The 18,771-nt window shown below is 37.7% G+C and overlaps 2 protein-coding genes across 3 annotated transcripts in view; one reads left to right on the top strand and one right to left on the bottom strand.

Moving 5' to 3' along the window:
- Positions 1-6,434, top strand: part of MYO6 (myosin VI) — a 116,009-nt gene extending 109,575 nt beyond the window's left edge. For both annotated transcript variants that reach the window (XM_058176110.1, XM_058176109.1), the window contains one exon: positions 251-6,434. In XM_058176110.1, coding sequence (XP_058032093.1) covers positions 251-450 — 200 coding nt within the window. In that variant the 3' untranslated portion in view covers positions 451-6,434. The remainder of the gene's footprint in view (positions 1-250) is intronic.
- A 2,821-nt stretch (positions 6,435-9,255) lies between these two features.
- IMPG1 (interphotoreceptor matrix proteoglycan 1) overlaps positions 9,256-18,771 on the bottom strand; it is a 78,689-nt gene continuing 69,173 nt past the window's right edge. Inside the window, exons 13-18 of the mRNA XM_058176111.1 lie at positions 18,028-18,539; positions 16,119-16,338; positions 11,533-11,743; positions 10,189-10,261; positions 9,830-9,896; positions 9,256-9,380 (exon numbers count right to left, since the gene is read on the bottom strand). Coding sequence (XP_058032094.1) covers positions 9,256-9,380; positions 9,830-9,896; positions 10,189-10,261; positions 11,533-11,743; positions 16,119-16,338; positions 18,028-18,539 — 1,208 coding nt within the window. The remainder of the gene's footprint in view (positions 9,381-9,829; positions 9,897-10,188; positions 10,262-11,532; positions 11,744-16,118; positions 16,339-18,027; positions 18,540-18,771) is intronic.

Below are 18,771 nucleotides of genomic sequence, written 5' to 3'. Positions count from 1 at the left end.
TGTCAATTCACATTTCCTCTTGCATTATGGGTCTTAAAGATTCCAAGTATTTGAGATATAGGTGACTGGAGAATTAAACAAGAATTACAAGAATTTGGATAGTTGTAGGTCTTTTCTTCTAAAGGCAATATGTTTGGGAAAGAAGCTAGCGCTTGCTATAGTTTTATTCTCAATTTTGCATGTGTCCAAAACTAAAAAAAGTAGGCTTGCATTATAACTTTTGTAAAATCTGGTGTTTCCTTCATTCCAGGCAAGGATGACATGGAGATGTGTGAGCTGAATCTTGAAGAAACTGGCCTGACTCGTAAGCGAGGTGCTGAAATTTTGCCACGGCAGTTTGAAGAGATTTGGGAACGCTGCGGTGGAATCCAGTATCTTCAAAATGCAATTGAGAGCAAACAAGCTCGGCCGACTTATGCAACTGCTATGCTGCAGAACTTGTTGAAATAAATAGTTATTTTGCACCTTCTGAGTACAGCGGAACTTTTAACATTCCATAATCATGTAGAGATGTTTAATATAAACCGATTTTACTAATGTGTCGATTTTTAGTTTGTACTTTTGATGTCTTAATTTGTGTAGTGAGCTCATTCATTCTCAAGATCTAAATTTTTCTTTCAGTCAAGTATGTTGTTTGCTTTAGGCCAGCATATGATAATACAAATAATACTGTAATATAGAGCAGAAATGGTAAATCTACGTCTCTCCTATTGTACTGGGTTCCAACATCTGTCAACCCCAGCTAACACAGTCAGTGCTATGGGGTAAAAGTCAAGCAGTGGTTGGAGAACTAGAGACCACAATCCCTGATGTAGCATAACATACTACCAATATGTAGTTTAGTACTACCCAAAATGGCATTTTATCTTCTGTAACACACTTCCCAGATACTATCTGGAAAAATGAGTTTCCACAAAGTAGAAGAAGCCGTGTTTTCTTTACACTAGGCTAACTAGAACTGTGAGGCCTTAATGTTCTTAATATTTAATGTACAGAAGTTAAAGTAGACTCCTATAAAGGTGACAGATAACCCTTCAACATCACTTGCAAACAAGTATTTTGGGAAAATGTGTCTTAAGGTAGATCGCCGGGCGTCATATATGGAATATAGAAAAACTTGAGCCTAAAGTGCTTTAGCAATTCCGAACTGAAACGGTCTGATGCACTTTTAAGCAGTTATGCATGTGTGTGTTTGTCTTCTTTATTAAACTGCTTTATTTTATTTTTTTTACAAAACAGGTTCCTTCAGACAATTCATGTTTAATTTTTTGTCATAACTGTTTTGGGAATCCTTTCTCAGTCAAAGTGAAATATAACTCATAGAGATGGTTCAATATATACCATGTTTCCCTGAAAATAAGACCCTGTCTTTTATTTTTTGAACCCTGAAATAAGCATTTGGCCTTATTGCCATGCGTTCAAAAGCCCAATTGGACTTATTATCAGGGGATGTCTTATTTTGGGGGGAAACAGGATATATATATCTGCAGATATTTATGGCTGGAGCCATCAGAGAAATGAACTCCCTGAATTATGCCAGCAAAGTTGAATTTGAATATGGGGACCTGTGTTGTCCTTCTATGCATCACTGAAATAAATATGGATTAAGTAGATTTTTTCCCCCTCACTCCTCATGAAATGGCAGAAACCCTGGCATTTCTTGTTACAACATGCTGCTTCAAATTGTTTAACTTCAAAGTGTTCAAGTTTTTTTCCTCTCTCCTAATCTAATAGATCTTTTCTTGTTGCTAATCCCAAATTCAGGTTTTGTGGGCTTTTCTTTTCTGCAGGGTTTCCTTAACAGTAATTAAAATACTTACAGCAGTTATGTCTTTCAGACAGTTTTAAATTGCCTTTGATTGATGATGTTGCAAAATAACCTAATGTCAGCATAACAAATCTTGGTGTTATCTCCGTTTTGGGATCTTTAGAGAAATTAAGAAATGTCACTTAATAAAAAAAAATACAGACCACACTAGGAGAGAGTTTATTTCCTTTATTAGAGTAAATTCCGTTTCTCAGCTCTGGTTTTTAAATCTTCAAATAAGAATTTTAAAAGAAGAATGAGCTGAGTTTACATTGGCTACTAAGTTTTGACCAGAATGGGTTTAAAAAGGAAAACATATTTATAAATCTAAGCAATATTCTTACTATATTTAAGATTATTGAGATCATCAGTTTATGATTCCCATGTGCAAGTACGATTCTCAGACCCTAATGCAGCAGTTCAAATGTAGGCAGCTTTGACAGGCTAAACTGTCGGCTAAACTTGGACAATTGTCTACTCCATCAAGATAATCAACAAGATCAGATTTGTCAAAATCAAAAATATATTTCACCAGTGAAAGCTCTTCAGCTTGCAGTAAGTATTTCTACTGCTCCTTTCCATTCCATAGGCAATCTCACTACCAGTGATAACTTTTCCAAATTATAAAGATAGCAGAAGAGAATAAAAAAGGGAATGCAAGCCAAGTCATTAGTGTAAATCCACTTAGGGGGCTTTGAATCCAAATGGATGTTTGTATCCTTTTGGTTTGGCTATAAAGTTCAAGAAATCAGAAATCATGCAAATGGTTGGGGGGCAGTTGCGAAGAAAGGAATATGCATCACTTGCCCTATCACAATCTTGCTCTTTCTCTCTCTTTCCTTCAAAGCATTAGGCTTGCACAGAAGAACTTCTGGTGGGTCTCATGAAAAGCCTCCAAAGGCTGAATAGAATTTGTAGAGTCCATAGTAAAAGCCCTGTTTAGATTGGTTATGCAAGAAAATATTTATTTGTATGTTAAATCCATAAAGATCTCTCCATGTATCAATGTAACTGATATTAATTTTCATAGTGTATTAGATAATTCAGAGGCATATGCCAGATATATATGCAGCTAGGTGGCAAAGTTTAGTTGACTTTGATTGATCTCAACAATCTAATCAGGATAACACCTAATTAATACTGGATGAGAATCAGGGAATACCAGGACTAGGAAGGTGTGGGAAACCACTTCCATATTGCTGCTACAAAAGATTACATGATATTACCAGAAACTGAGCTTGATTTGAAGGATTTGACTTAAATATATGTTCATCACAGATCACACCCAGCTTGTTTCCTTGGTTCATTTGTGCCTTTGGTTTCAGTGGGAGGCTACATTAAAGGCATTGCAGGACATCAGCAGTGTTTTTATGTTAAAATTTGAGAGGGAGGTTGATTTTTTTTTTCGGAATAGCAATTAAAAGAGAAAGTTGTTTCATTTCTTGCATGGAAACTATGACTCCATTGACAGTCCCCAACTGTTTTACTTCTAATTAAGAATGACAATAACTTTTATGTGAGGAAATGCAGCATGGAGAAATATTGATAGGAAAAGTAGTTCTCAAAAAATGAGAGAGAATGAGGAAACCCAGCCAAACCTAGAATCCTCTATAATTGTACTGTCTTGTAAAACTACTGTATAGACTGTGTTGAGCACCTCAATCATAGCTAAGGCTAAAACAGATGACCATATTTTAAAATAATACTTGAGGGGGTCCTTGTTGCTCTCCGAGCTTGCTAGTTTTCTTGTAGACATTTCATTACCCCAATTAGGTAACATTACCAGTGCTAGTAAGGAGTGCTGTTGTAATACTTCTTTAATATTTTGGATTAATCTGATTGTCCTAGATGTGTCTGCAGTTACATCAATTGGTTACTATAGTGGGATAACAGTTGGTAAGGGGTTGGCACCTTGATGCAAATTTTCTAAATTCCCATCATAGGAGGAATTGAATTGAAAAAGATATGACATTGTTTTCTATATAATATTTAATGAGCAGGTGCCATTATCGCCAATTAACCTGATTGGGGTTCCTTCAAATACACATTGTATTAATATGTTTGGCAGATGCATACAGCATCTCTTTTTTGCCCCCAACATCTGGCCAGAGATTTCAGCATAAAGATGAATGAAAATGATAGTTCCTCAACAGAAAAAAAATTAGAGACTTGTTGCTTCCTGTGTATTTGTGATGTGAAAGCCCCAAGATACAAAAGTAGGTAGACCTCCAGATAATATATTTACTTGTGCAACTGTGATGTGGTTTCAAAGTACAGTGAGTCTTGGGTGATGGCTATTCTACCTCTGCAGGCCATCATATTTGCTTGCATTTGCTAAATGAGGAATATACATACATCAATCTACTCTCAATCTCATAAATAAAGCAACCCTAGTTCCATGACCAAGTAGATAGAGTATTATGCAAAAGTTTAGGTACTGCTCATCAAATTTAATATTTCAGTGTACTACATGAACAGAAACTGACATAACTTCTATATAATACAAAGTTAAACACAATGACTGTCTACAAAATTCAATTGCATACTTAAATATATATGTGCAAATGTTTACCAAATGTTTACTGTAGCATCACCTTTGTCAGAACAGCTTCCAAATAGCTAACAGTTTGTCTATTCTTGTTTTTAGAGTGTTTTTCCTACTCTTCCTTGCAGAATTTAGAAATATATCTCTTGTGTGTTACATGATTGATTGTCAATATTATTCAGTTCTGGGAACTATCCCTTCTTTTCCCTTCAAGAGATCATGCCTGATTTGGAGATAATTTTAGATAATTTCCTTGCTAAAATTTCTAACTAAAGGTAGAAGGCTTCTAAAATTCATTAACATTTACTTGAATCCATCTTTTCTTTCCACCTGTACAATATTTGCTGTGCTTCCAGGTGCAACACAACTCCAAATATAATAGAGCCATCCCTGTATCAACAATGTGTTCTTTTCTTCAAATGCTTCACCATTTTTGTCCAAATTCATCCCATGTTGGTATAGCTTATCAAGGTTTTGTTTTGATACGTGAGATGCTGACTTTTGTGATAATTTTAGTAAAAAGGTTTTCCTTCTTCCATGAAGATAACCATTGTATATTCAGTGCTGTTATGTAGAGCAGCTACTCCAGAGAAACCTTCCAGTAGGTCTTCATAAACCAGTGGTTATTCTTAAGTGTAATATATAATAGATTTTCTTCCTTTCTTTTTTCCTTTCTTTTCCTTGTCCGGGTTTTGCTGTTTTCTATTTTTTTATTTTAAGATTAAAGATTGTTTTGCTAATTGTATATGCATAAAATAAATTCTGAAATAATTCTTAAGTTATTTCTTGTGATTGTGAGTTCAGTGCAGATCTCAACTCTAGTAGAGATTTTACTTGGGCTTCTAGTTCTCACCTTGCTATCAACAATTCCATATACCGTACTTTTCGGAATATAAGACGCACTCCCCCCCCCAAAAGTGGGTGAAAATTGCAGTGCGCCTTATACACTGAATGTTGCTGAAGCCCCGCCCATCTGCCAGCCCCCACCCTTGGGCCATTTTTGGTCTCCATGCATTGCATTTTCGATCCCTGCCGCCTGGAACTGGCAGAAAATGCGACACGCAGAGGCCAAAAACGCGACATGTGGAAACGGCGATAGTCTCTGGCTATCCCCGCACCCTGGAACAGTTGATTGGCGGTATTCTGGGAGGCTGATCCAACTGCCAATCAGCTGTTTGTGCTAAATCAGGATGCAGTAACCTGCTGAAGCTTATCAGGCTGTTTGCTTCAAGGACGCTACCTAGATGAATACAGATGGATGCTGGTAGGCATAGGCAGAGGTTTTTTTTCCTGTTTTCCTCCCGAAAAACTGATATGCGTCTTATACTCTGGAGTGTCTTATACTCCAAAAAATACGGTAACGTCTGTATCTTAACAATATTTTTAGCTGTAAAGCATTATCTGAAAGCACTTCAAGATTTTAGTATAATCCTCCTCTTCCTTGTAATGTGAATTATCTTCATTTGCACACACTCAGATCCCTGCTTAGAGCCCTTAGTTGGTAAAAATAAATAGAACATTTATAACCTGACAGGTTAGAAGAGTCAGACTATTCTTCACCTGTGGAATTGGTGTCTCCTGGCTAAATGTACAATACATTTGACAAGTTAACCACTTTCTGATTATCTCATTAACAACTTTACAGTTTTAGAAAAAGTAGCATCAAATCAGTTAGAATGGTGCCCAAATTTCTGTACCTGCCATATTAACAGTTTTCTTATTTTCATTTGGTAAATAATGGTACAAAATACTTAGGCATGCATTCAAATATGCAGAAATATGTCATGGTTAATTTTGTACAATGTAGAGATTGTGTCAGCTTCTATTCCCTTATGTATTCTTGAAACATATGTCGACCAGCAGTAACTAAATTTTGCATGCAATTCTAAGTCTGCATACAACTAGCAGTTCTCTGAACAGCGCAGGATTCTCAATATTACTTTGGAAATGTTCTTCTCATCTGTAATTGTATCTTTTTCATCTCTGGCTTATTTCCCACTAAACTGTTCCAAGTACTTTGTCAAATAACTTTGATTGTGTACTGCAAATTATAACAAAATAAATTCACTCTGTTGATCTTTCTGCAATATTTATTTTAAAAAGAATGGGAATGCTTGGAAAATTTTGACACTTAGATTCGCTCCCCCTTCCCCCGAATGATATACCAATTATAGCAGATAAGTAGAAAACGTTTGCTATTAAAGTAATCTGGCTTTGACAAACTGTTCTTTAAAATATTAGGCTAAATTAAAAGACAATGAAAATTGGAATTATGGAAGGATTGACATTTTCTTTTAGAATTTTTTATCTCAAGTTCTAATGCACTTTCCTACAATGCCACTGATTATGATATAAACAATATTTAACAAATAAACAAAGCTAGTAGTTACTTGCTCTGCTACATTGAGAAATGTGATTTGAAAAAAAAGAATCTAAATCCCTAAGATGTTAAAAATATTTCCATGTTGCTACAATATCTAAAAAACATTCATTCTTCTAAATAACCAAGTGAGATGGAAAAATAGATACTTTTTTCAGATGAAATAGAAAAAATTATTTAACTAGAGATACAGAAACATATTTAATGACTTTATTGAAATACAAAATATTCTCCAAATACTCTATAATTAATACTGGCCAATGATAAATTATGCTTAGGAACAATTAATTCATGTTTAAAGTATAAACATTATTTCTGCCATTTGAGTAGAAACTGGTATGAATAAACACTCAGAAAATAGCTCTGAAACCAATCAGCCAATCGAAAATTAACATTAATAAGGAACTGTAAGTACATAGCCAAGATGGGTGCTTGATATATATGAAGTACTGTACCTCTAGATGTGTCCCATAAGAGTAACTCATGGTTGTATCTTAACACCTGCAGTGGGAGGCCAACTTCTTACCTCATGCAGCAAACTAGGGCTACTAAGTCAGGGCAATCACTAAAATGCAGCGAAGGGATATTGGCATCTTCTTAATATAACCCCCAAAGTAGCAACAGCATATACAAATGGCCGCAAGAATAATTTTTTCTTGACACTAGAGAATATCCAGTGAAGTTTACCTTTTGGGACAGGGGTATCAAACTCAAGGCCCGTGGGCTGGATCTGGCCAACGGGGTGCTTAGATCGGGCCTGCAGGGCCACCCTGGAAAAGGTGAAGCTCCGTTTTCACTGGCAGAGGGTTGCAGGAGGCTGTCACAGCCAGAAACGGAACTTGGAAGCTCGTTTTCGCTGGCAGAGCGTTCAGGCCACCACAGGCGCCCCCAACACGAGTGATGTTGAGCAGGCCACACCCACCCAGGCTGCGACCACCTCGGCCCTCTGGAGTGAAACACAACCTTCAATGAAATTGAGTTTGACATCCCTGTTTTAGAGCAGGATCCCCAACCTTGGCAACTTTAAGCCTGGAGGACTTCAACTCCCAGAATTCTGGGAAATTCTGGGAGTTGAAGTCCACCAGGCTTAAAGTTGCCAAGGTTGGGGACCCCTGTTTTAAAGAGATAGGCTCTGAGAGGTAAACGTCTTTCGAAAGCAATTGCCATTTTACTGCTTAGACAAGCTGTAATGCCTAATTGTGCATAGAAAGGAAGATGGTTAAGAGTACATAGATTATACCCAGAGCAGAAATACACTTGAGCATTAAAGGACACCATCTGCCAGAGCATAAGGACGTAGGGAATGCTAAACCATTGTAAAACCTTGCCGCTTAGAGCTCTCATTCTATGATCCTCTATTCGAAGGTAATTGTGGCTTTAATTGTGTAGTTAAAGGAGAAGATCCATTTCATTAGACCTGAGCTTCTTCAAAACTAGTAAAACTGAGGTTGATCATCTAAGGCATGGTTTTCTGTTGCAGCCAGGTTATGTCTTGTGAACAGGCACACATTCATTACTGCCAACTTGCATCAAGTGTATGAAGTATTTTGAAGCCTCATTTTGATTGTGGAGTTATTTAGTTTAAACCTAAATGTCCCCATAGATAGGAAGATAAGTCTTATGAAGAACTAGCAATCGTATTTGCATTTCAGTTTCTCTATTCTATGAAACTTATATATTTAAAGATAACAGCAAACATATTTCTTCCTAAAGGCAGCTTGATATTTACAGTCACGTTCTTTAAAAGAAACTTTAAGGAAAGATGCGTTTTATTTTGAATAGTCATTTTGTTTTAAGTGACAATTTTTTAAAAAAAATGTAATTGATGCCATTAATGGTGGAGATAAGATTAGAAAAGGACAACTATGAAACATCATTATAAGTTTTGGATAGGTTTCTGGGGTCTACAGTCTGATTTTGCAATTACTACATTTGAAGTGCTGTTATATTGTTGACCATATACAGTATGTCACCCTGATGCCTTTTTAATTTTGGGATAGTTTATCAATACAGTTAATCCTACACTTACAAATTTATTGTTAAACAGTACTGTCATTAAGTGAGGCATCATGTGACTGCACTGGATTTTACAACCATTTTGCCACAGTCGTTAAGTGAATCACTCATGATCATTAAGTGAGACATCACATGACCATTACTTATGACCTCCTGCTGGCATCCCTATTAACTTTGCTGATTAGAAAGTGGCTGGAGAGATAGCAAATGGCAAACACATGACTGTAGGATGCTACAACTATTGTAAGTGCAAGGACCCGTCATATGTCAGTGCTGTTGTAACTTTGAACACTCGCCAAGCAAACAGTCATAAGTCGAGGACTACCTGTAATACATGGACTTGACTTACAACGAAGCAACAAAAATATTTAGCATATAAACACTGGATATCTACTAAATACATTACATTTAGCATTGCATTTATGTTGATAGGGATGCTATGAAGTTAAACAGTTTTGAGGGAATTAATTGCAGCTTCTGCCTTTAAAAAAAAGAGATAAACTTCAGTTAAAATGTTCCATATTTTTCTGAGGAAGAAAAAGATGGATTTTGTGGTTGTCCTCCTTCTTCCTCAAAGATTCCACTGAGCTCCCGTGTTAGAAGAGGTCCTGTTCCTAAAGCACCTGTAGAAACTGCATTCATGAAAGGAATGTAAGGTTACTTAAAGTGGAAATTCAGTGGTGTACAGGACAAGCTTTAAGAGTGGCAAAATACAGGAAGGGATGGATTGGTGAGTGAAATCTCAGTAACAGCAGCGATGGGTACACTGTTGTACCTCAAAGATTAGGCTGGGAACAGATCATCCTGAAGAAGATATACAGTATCTACATGGTCAACAAGAGCTGACACCAACAGGATGGCACATAATAATCAATAAAAAGCATAGCATGTGGTACACTACATAATAAGCCTGAATATCGCTGCAAAAAATTTGCCTATAATTTAAATGACATATTTTAATTTAGCAAAGGCAAATAAATCTCATATGAAGGACTGATTCTAAGTTTTAATGAGCCACATAAAAGTATGTGAGCTGCCCAGACATTACTAAAAATGCATTTTAAAAAAAAAAATCACAAACCTTCATGGTCTCTGGAATTCAGCCTTTCAGATGCTAACTTGTTATTTTTTGTTTTGTATCCTGGGGCCTATGAAGAAAACAAAGGTTGTGAATTAAATGTTTATAATTACAAGCCATTAAACTCAAGACCCCCAAGAGACACAATGTCAGAAATATTATCAGATAATTTCATTACTGAGAAGGCCCTAATATGAAGCCACTGCAGTGAAGTGTGTCAAACCTTAATTACACTATCTGGGTTAAGAAATGTTAATCAGACATTGAATCACAGTAAGAAGATAGTCGAAAGGCCAATGGTGAAACTCAAAAGCATATTTTGAAGATGAATGATAATATGTGTGTGTATTTTACTATCGTACTCTGTGCTTTATGTCAACTCTGAAGAGAACCTGGCTTAAGCCATCTTGTGCTACCTCATAGCTGCCATGAAACCTGAAAGCGGGAAGGAGGGGGGAAGTAGATAGCCCAGCTACAGTCAAAACAAAAAGCTTTCCTGTGGGAACCAAGGTCATTGAAACAGGTGGCTGTTGAAAGAGGAGAGGAGCCTGCCTTCCACCTTCATTGGACAATATGATCGGTGATACCTGGGAGGGGGAAGTTTTACTCTTTTAATTAGGTGAAAACCAAGGGAACTGTCAGAGTTGGTTTTCACCAGCTGTGCTGATACGATATATCCAATAAACATGTTCCTTGAGCAATCTCCCTGCCTCGGAGTTCTGATTTCAATGGGTGCATTACTCGGAACCCTGACACTTTATTTTGTAAAGTTACTCATAAAAACTTATACTATATGGTCCATTGCAAAATTTATTGATGGGATTGTCATGAAAAACAGGATGAATTTGATTAGGATTATTTGTACTGTAGTGACTGAGAGGTGAAAGAGGACCTCAGAAATGTAGAACTTGCTGGTTAGTGGTAAGACAACTATACTAAAAAAAAAAAAAAAGGCCACTGAGATGTGTGAACATATGAAGGGTGGATCTGCTTGTCCCCAGTTAGTCTTCATTTTGCATTTCTGTTGTAATTTAATTAATCAACTGATGGGGCAAAGAATGAGGGACTTTAAGCCAAGCATCGAACACTTTATGCTATTGGATCATATAGGTTACAGGTGTCAAACTCCCCGCATCACATTGCCATCACATGATATTTTGTGACATTTTCCCTATTCATGGAGCTGGGGTGGGCGTGGCCTGCGCATGATGCATCCGGCCCATGGGCCACCAGTTTGACACTCCTGATGTAGGTGTAGGAGATAATTAAAAATGGTTGCTAAAGCTACTACTGTTTTATTCTGCAGACTTTATTAGGTAGATTCTGGCTTTTGAGCAATATTCTGTACCTGAGGTGATTTAACACTACTGTGTAAAATAAAACAAATTGAATTTGATTATAATCTCTACATAAATGCATCTGAGTCAAGTCTGTATACTTGTTTCGACCAGCAGTATATTGCCAGAAGTTCAGATAAAGCCTCTCTTTTCCAGTTCCCAGAAAACTTTTAACTGGAGAGTTTGAATGGGAAATTTTGTTTAATAACAGAGCACAAAATCTGCATGCAGAATGTTCTCTTCTCATACTGACAATCAAAATGAAACCATTAATGCCATTTGACAATTGCAAAATAATTGCCCACTGCACTTGTCCATACCCACAATACCATCAATATTCATGATTAACCTTACAATAAAGGGACATACCTACACACTGCACCTCTACCTGGAACCAATTCGCATTTGCTACCATTAGCACAAAGGTACGGCTCTGTCTCACATATGCTACGGCAAAGCAGGCCATCTTTTCTTGCATAACCAGGTTTACAAAGACAAATTGCCTCCTTTGTCCAGTCATTCTTTAGGCACCGTGAGAATTCGTTACATGCCAAGAACTTGCAAGGGTCCGCTTGATCCGCTGGAATAGAAGAGAAAAATCTTTTGAAATGGATTTCATTGATGCAGGATCACGTGGACCTGTTAAATCCATCTGGTTGCTAGAGAAAACATTTGTCCATCGCATCTCCCTACCGTTGCTAATATGTGACTGAGGAGCAATAGAGGGAAGTCCCTTCTTCTTGGCTTTCACAAGCGGCAGTGATGAATTACTTCAGTAATTTGGTATTACTTTTATATTTCTTTTAAATAGTTATCAGCCATATTTTACAGCAGATGCCTTCTCCTGAAGAGGAGGTGTGCAGGGCCTCCTTCAGAAAACCTTTGGAAAGCATTGTCTTGTAAAGCAGTGGAATCACTTTATCCTTCTGGACTATCAGCCAAAATGGTTTCCCAGCTAGGCCATTGCAATACATCCACAATGCAACCAACTCAAAGCCCCCTTGATGAACTCATCAGGGTGTAAAGTAAATGACGTGTCATTGCAAAGAAATATGGAACACAGCTACTGCTGGTCATGGTAGGCTTTGTTTTATAATATGTAAGGTCCACCCTAACTGTGCTGAAATTATTGTCCCTCTGTTATTAATATGATAGGTATTCATTCCTTAGACATGCAACAAGAATTCACAGCTTTTGTTGCAGCAATAAATTAAAAAAAGGGAATAACCCCCTAGCTGTTTCAATTTCATATTCTTGTCATCTGTTGCCTAGTAATTAAATTCTTGAATGAGTGCATTCATATTAGTACTGCCTATATACTGTGACCATCCAATTAAAATGGCATGAACAACTATATAAAAGGCTATGGGAGAAAAAAAAAAGTTGCAAAGCTGGTTTAGAAATCAGATAAACTGAAAGGCTATTGGAGGGTTGCAATAAATTCACTCTATTTGTCTAAGTGGTGCATCGTACTCCGTAATAGGTGAACTATTCTAACAATAGTTCAATTTCATCCTACTGTGTTTCCAAACAATTTCTTTTTCATGGAACTATGGACCATTTGCCTGCATTACTGCAACAAGCCCAAACAGTAAGCTATTAGTAGGAATCTAAAAGTATAGATGAAAGCAATGTTTTGTACAGTGGGACAGGGAGGAACGTAGAATAATTTGACATCAACAGCATTCCCAGTGTTCTCCCGGATCATGAAGCTGAACGGAGTTATCACAAGAGCTCAGGTACCATTTTAAGATTGTCTTCCAAAAGTCATCAAACAATCTTAGGATTTCTTCTGTTCTGGCAAACACTCCCTGGAACTATTTTCCATCCTGGGCACCACAATGGAAGAAATGGAAAAAGTGGAATAGGAAACAAAACTCTCTAGAGCTGTGATGGCGAACCTATGGCACACATGCCAGAGGATGCACACAACACCTTCTCTGATGGCACGTGAGCCATTGCCCCAGTTCAGGTCTGCTGCACATGTGCCTGCGCCTCCCACTGGCCAGCTGGTCTTCGGGTCTCTGCTACGCATGCACGGGGGATGGGGCGTCTGCAGGGGCAGCGTGTGGATACGAGGGGGGGAGGGGACATGTGGGGGGCACGTGTGCATGCACTGGAGATGGGGCGCATGCATGGGGGACAGAACACATGTTTGGGGCAGCACACATATTGCATTTTGGGAGTTCCGGCATGCATGCGCGCATTTGCGCGCATGCGCATGCACTTTGGGCACTCAGTCTGGAAAAGGTTAGCCATCATTGCTCTAGAGTGTCAAATAATAAGGAACTTTGAAGAGACCTTACTTGACTCACTGGCAGCAACGTAACATCTACAAGACAACAAGGCAGCATATCAGGAAAAAAGGGAAGTCAACAGCCTGACCTGTTTTACACTGTTAAGTCATGTCAATGAAGCACATGTTTTGTTTTCAGTTCTTCTCCCCCTTAAAAAATGTGTGCTAAATCAGAAGAAGTTTCAGAAGAAGTACTTTTATTTCCCCAATCTCTTGGTTTCAGCTTTGGTTGGGCTGTACCTTTTTACATTTTTTCTTGCAATTCAGTTGATTAAACAATGAAGGCAGGATACAGACTTCTAATTTCATTCCAGAAGAAGATGCCTGCAAGCCTTCAGGGGTCTTATCTTACCAAAGAGTCTGCCCAGAATGGAGATGGCAGAAGGTAGAGAGAATCTACCTTCAAACATATCTCCCGCCACTTGTTTTTTTTTTCTTCCCACTTTTGATTTTCACCTAGTAAAGAATCTGAAGACTGGGGACAACTTGAAGCTCAACTGGATGTTATATTCTCCAAAACAGGAAAACTAACTATTTATTCTTAGGAATAATTCTGACTTAAAACCATCACAATAGCCCTAATTTAAAGGTCTGCTTACTCCTTCCTTGTTTCATCTCAGACTGTGATTACATGCAGATTTCATAATTTCAGCACCATAACTTCTTTTCCTTGTCTCTTGTGTTTTACCATCTTGCCTGATTTTGATAAGCAATTGCAGGGGTCCTTCAGTAGCCAGAATTTTGAGGATGGATTGCATATCCATTTTATTCAGTGTCACCATATCTTTGAATGGTCACTGAACAAATGGACTACCGGTAGAATCTATAATCTGGCCTCCATACAAACGAAGTTAATTCCAACCTGTTTGTATATTTTTATATAGTTTATTACAGCTTGTCTTAACACATTAAAATTCATGCTCTAACCTTGAATCCTCCAGTTAGAAAGGGAACACCTTTGAAAACCTGTCCTGCACTTCCTTGTAGCATCCACATTCTAATTTAAAGGTTGTTAAATGAAGGAGATTCCAGCACTGTCATCAAGACAACCTTCAATCATAATATTGGCAATATCAGTAGAATCATGACACTGCTAAGTCGATATATCACTGACCATTTTCTTCAACTGAACACAAACATGGTGTACAAGTATTTTTGATCTGTGAAAGTGTGAGAACAGAAGCTCATGGCAAGATGCATACCATATTTTTATTAAAAAAAATTACAAGGGATTGAAAAAAACCAGAATTCTTACAATCCCTGACACACCAACGTCTTTGCTTAAATCTAACGATTGCCTAATTTTTATACCATCTCTAGAGGCTTCACTGTACCATCAATCCATATGTTCTGTTTACATATCAAATTGCTTTGCTTGTTCTTCCACTTTCTCAAATTGCAGCTTATTTTCTCTAATTGAGATGTGCAGTTTTACACATATATGCAACTTCCTATTCAGCTCAAGCAGATAAACTGTGTTTAATATGACTCATTGTATAGCAGTCTGCTAAATGCTTCAGCTCATTACATCATAAATCTGAAATGAAAATCAAGGAAGGAAGTACTGCAGGCTTGGTGAATTGATTATCAATGGAACAAAGAGTAAAATCTGAGCATATATCTGTGTTATAATTTGTTGACTAGGTTAGTATTATCATTATCATTTTATTATCATATTCTATAATTATTATTGCTTGTTAGTGGAGTAAGGTAAAGGTAAAGGTTCCCCTCGCACATATGTGCTAGTCATTCCTGACTCTATTGGGAGGTGCTCATCTCCATTTCAAAGCCGAAGAGCCAGCACTGTCCGAAGACATCTCCGTGGTCATGTGGCCGCCATGACTAAATGCCAAAGATGCATGGAATGCTGTTACCTTCCCACCAAAGATGTTCCCTATTTTTCTACTTGCATTTTTTTACATTCTTTTGAACTGCTAGGTTGGCAGAAGCTGGGACTAGTAACAGGAGTTTACCCTGTTACGCGGCACTAGGGATTCGAACCCCTGAACAGCCAACCTTTTGATCGACAAGCTCAGCATCTTAGCCATTGACCCACCGTGTCCCTTGTTAATGGAGTATAGCTTCTTATCAGGAATTGGATATTGCCATAGTTTTGATTACATTGGTATTCTGCACTGCTAGAGCTGGTTTGATTTGAAGAAATGAATGAATGAATGAATGAATTGAATAACTAAAAGTTTCTCAGTGCTATAATTCTGAGAAAAAGCTTGTTAAGATTCGCTTACTATCAAAGACAGGATCCTATAGAATAAAAGCAGCTGTAAAAACAGTACAGATTGGGATATAGTAACGTACGTGTTGAAAAACAACCAGTGTTGTTTTTATCACATCACAAGAAAATGGAAGCTTTTCAAAGTACTTCTAGATATGTTTCTGGAAACTACAGTTCCCACAAAATATTTTCTAATGTTCCATCAGATATCTGACCAGACAATGGAGAAAATATCAAAAACGGACTGGCTCCACCAGCAATAAAGTCTCTCTTTGTCATCATATTATTTTACAAGCTTCCTCAAAATATATTGCATTCATGTAGTTTTAGTCGATATTTATCTATTTGTTTATCTATGAAGAACAATGTACAGGGCGCAGAGGAAAGCAATATTCTCCTGTTTTCTGTTTCACTTTTTTCTATTACCTGGCTCTATTTCAAGAGAAGAGCTGTCAATTTCCAAGTTAAGACGCTGAGCAGCTGCATTGCAGAAATCTTCCAACACACAGTGAACAGCCTCTGTGATGTTGTATGGGACTGACTCCACAAACTTCATTTTACTATTTACAATCACACTTCCGTTGCGGAAATTCAGTATTTCCAACTGCTTAAACCCTGTAAGATTGGATTCTAGGTAGGGAACCAGCTGAAAAATGAAAGAAAATTATGCCATTGATGTCATGCGCACTCACTATTTATTTTGAGAAATGCAAACTTACTCTGTTTTACTGATGCTATTAGCCGATTTTATAACTAATACCAAATCAACTTTCTGAATTAGCCTTTCAGTGGCAGCTCTCAAGATAGATCTTTTAAATTTAAAACACTCAAGCAAGACAGCTAGAGTGCTCTTTTGATGCAATTTTCATTCACAGAATGCAATACAGTTAAAAAGAAATCAATGACATTTATGTCTACTTAAATGTAAATTACAGTTGTATGAGTACTTCCTTTAATTGCATACAGATTTTTCCCACAATAGGTTATATAGGTAGAAAGAATGAGCTTTACGTTTGTGAAACATATAGGCAACAAAATATTGGACTAAATGGGACTTTATCTGATCTAGTAGAGACAATTCTTACATTCTGATATAATTCTGTTTATCATTCCACAATGATTACTTGAGTTTCTATATGATACAAAATATTGATCACATGTACTTTCAGAATAATGAGATAATAAACATTCAATTTCATCTGGATTCTTATTTGTATTAGACCATAATATGAAGGATATATTTTGACAAAGAATTAAATTAATAGTCATCTGTAAATTATTATGCTCTTTAAAATTTATGTACTCTCATGGGATTGAACTGTAAGTACAATAAAACCAATATAATATTGACTGTTACTGTTTTCAGGTCAAAATAAATATTATAACTTAAAACACACATTTCTGTCCATTAACTTGTATTCTCACACTTGAAAAAAGCAATAAATTAACCTTATAACTCTTTCCAACTTTTCTCCCTTCCTAGTTCGTTTTGGCATCAGAACTGGAAATAAAATTGGCTGTAAACAGTAGGGATCCAAGAAACTGAAAAATGCATCCCAAAATAGCATTTTAAAAAAAATCTCAAAAATCTAAGCAAGTTAATACTGGCGGGGAAAAACCATAAGGCAATCCCAGGGCTTTAAACTAATCCTCCCTCCCTCCCTCCTTCCTTGGTGTCTAACTTTGGCAACTTTAAGACCTGTGGACTTTAACTCCTAGAACCAGAATTCCCTAGCCAACCATGCTGGCCAGGGAATTCTGGAAGTTGAAGTCCACAAGGCTTAAAGTTGCTAAGGTTGGACATCAGGGGAATTACATAGGGATTACATTCTCTATGATAACCTATTCCCAGCCTTGTCTTTCAAGTCCTCCAATGGTGCACTCCTCACCATTGTAATAAAATCCTTGTTTCTAGTTACCCCCTTATTTTTCCTTCCTTCCTTCCTTCCTTCCTTCCTTCCTTCCTTCCTTCCTTCCTTCCTTCCTTCCTTCCTTCCTCCCTCCCTCCCTCCCTCCCTCCCTCCCTCCCTTCTGGAAGGAAGAAAAGAAGGAATGACTAGTAAACAAGCCACTGCTGTACTATTGCCAAGAAAACAGGAATATATACATGTCGTCACTAGGAGCCAAGGTGAACTTGAGGAGCAGTACATGGAATTGAGGAAATAATACATGAAGGTTGAGATTGTAAGGAGAAGGAACCCTAGCTTTCTTCTGAAAGCATTTTCCCCTCATCAATTCAATTTGTTTTTAATGCAAGGCATAATGTTCTAAGATTTCTCTTAGGTGTGGGGATGGGGGATTATCCACAAGTTCAATACCATCCTTTGTCACCTACCAGCTGTACGAACTGTTGTTCAAGTGCTTTGTACTCAGGGGAACTCTGATTGAAGAGGTCATTGGAAAAGCGCATGTTGGTCACCCTCAAGCTGAAGAAGACCACCAGCTCTTGGCCTTGGATTGCAGCTGTCATGGAGCTTGTGGTTATATACTTCAGGGTAGGAGCTGGAGTCATACCTGGGGTTTCTGGCAATGTATGGTAGCCACTTCCCTCCTCCTCCTCTGCCACTGGGGCCATCATGTCAGTGACAACTAAGTCAGTGGCAAGGTCCTGCACTCCCATTTCAAAATCAGTTGAGGTTGCCCACATAGAGCTTGTGGCTTCAAAAAATTGGTCCACGTCAGTGGAAGGGCCACTGGAGATATCTGCTGGCAATAAGGTCAACTGATCTCTAGGCTCTAAAATATCATCTCTTGGAAGAAAAGTGGAATGAACGGCAGATGGAATTGTGGTCAAGGGCAGCAAATCCTCGTCCCCTGAAGATTCCAGTTGTTCTGTAGTCTTTTCCTCTAAAAAGGAAGTAACAGAATAACAGAGTTGGAAGGGAGCTTGGAGGTCTTCTAGTCCAACCCCCTGCTGATGCAGGAGACTCTATACCATTTCAGACAAAAGGCCGTGCAGTCTCTTCTTGAAAACCTCCAGTGTTGAAGCACCCACAACTTCCGAAAGTCAAGACATCCACTGGTTAATTGTTCTCACTGTCAGGAAATAAACTAGGTTTGATTTTTTTTTTTTATAAAA

This window comes from Ahaetulla prasina, chromosome 1 (assembly GCF_028640845.1).
Source record: "Ahaetulla prasina isolate Xishuangbanna chromosome 1, ASM2864084v1, whole genome shotgun sequence".
Lineage (NCBI taxonomy): Eukaryota > Metazoa > Chordata > Lepidosauria > Squamata > Colubridae > Ahaetulla > Ahaetulla prasina.
This window is presented reverse-complemented; position numbering and strand designations above follow the sequence as displayed.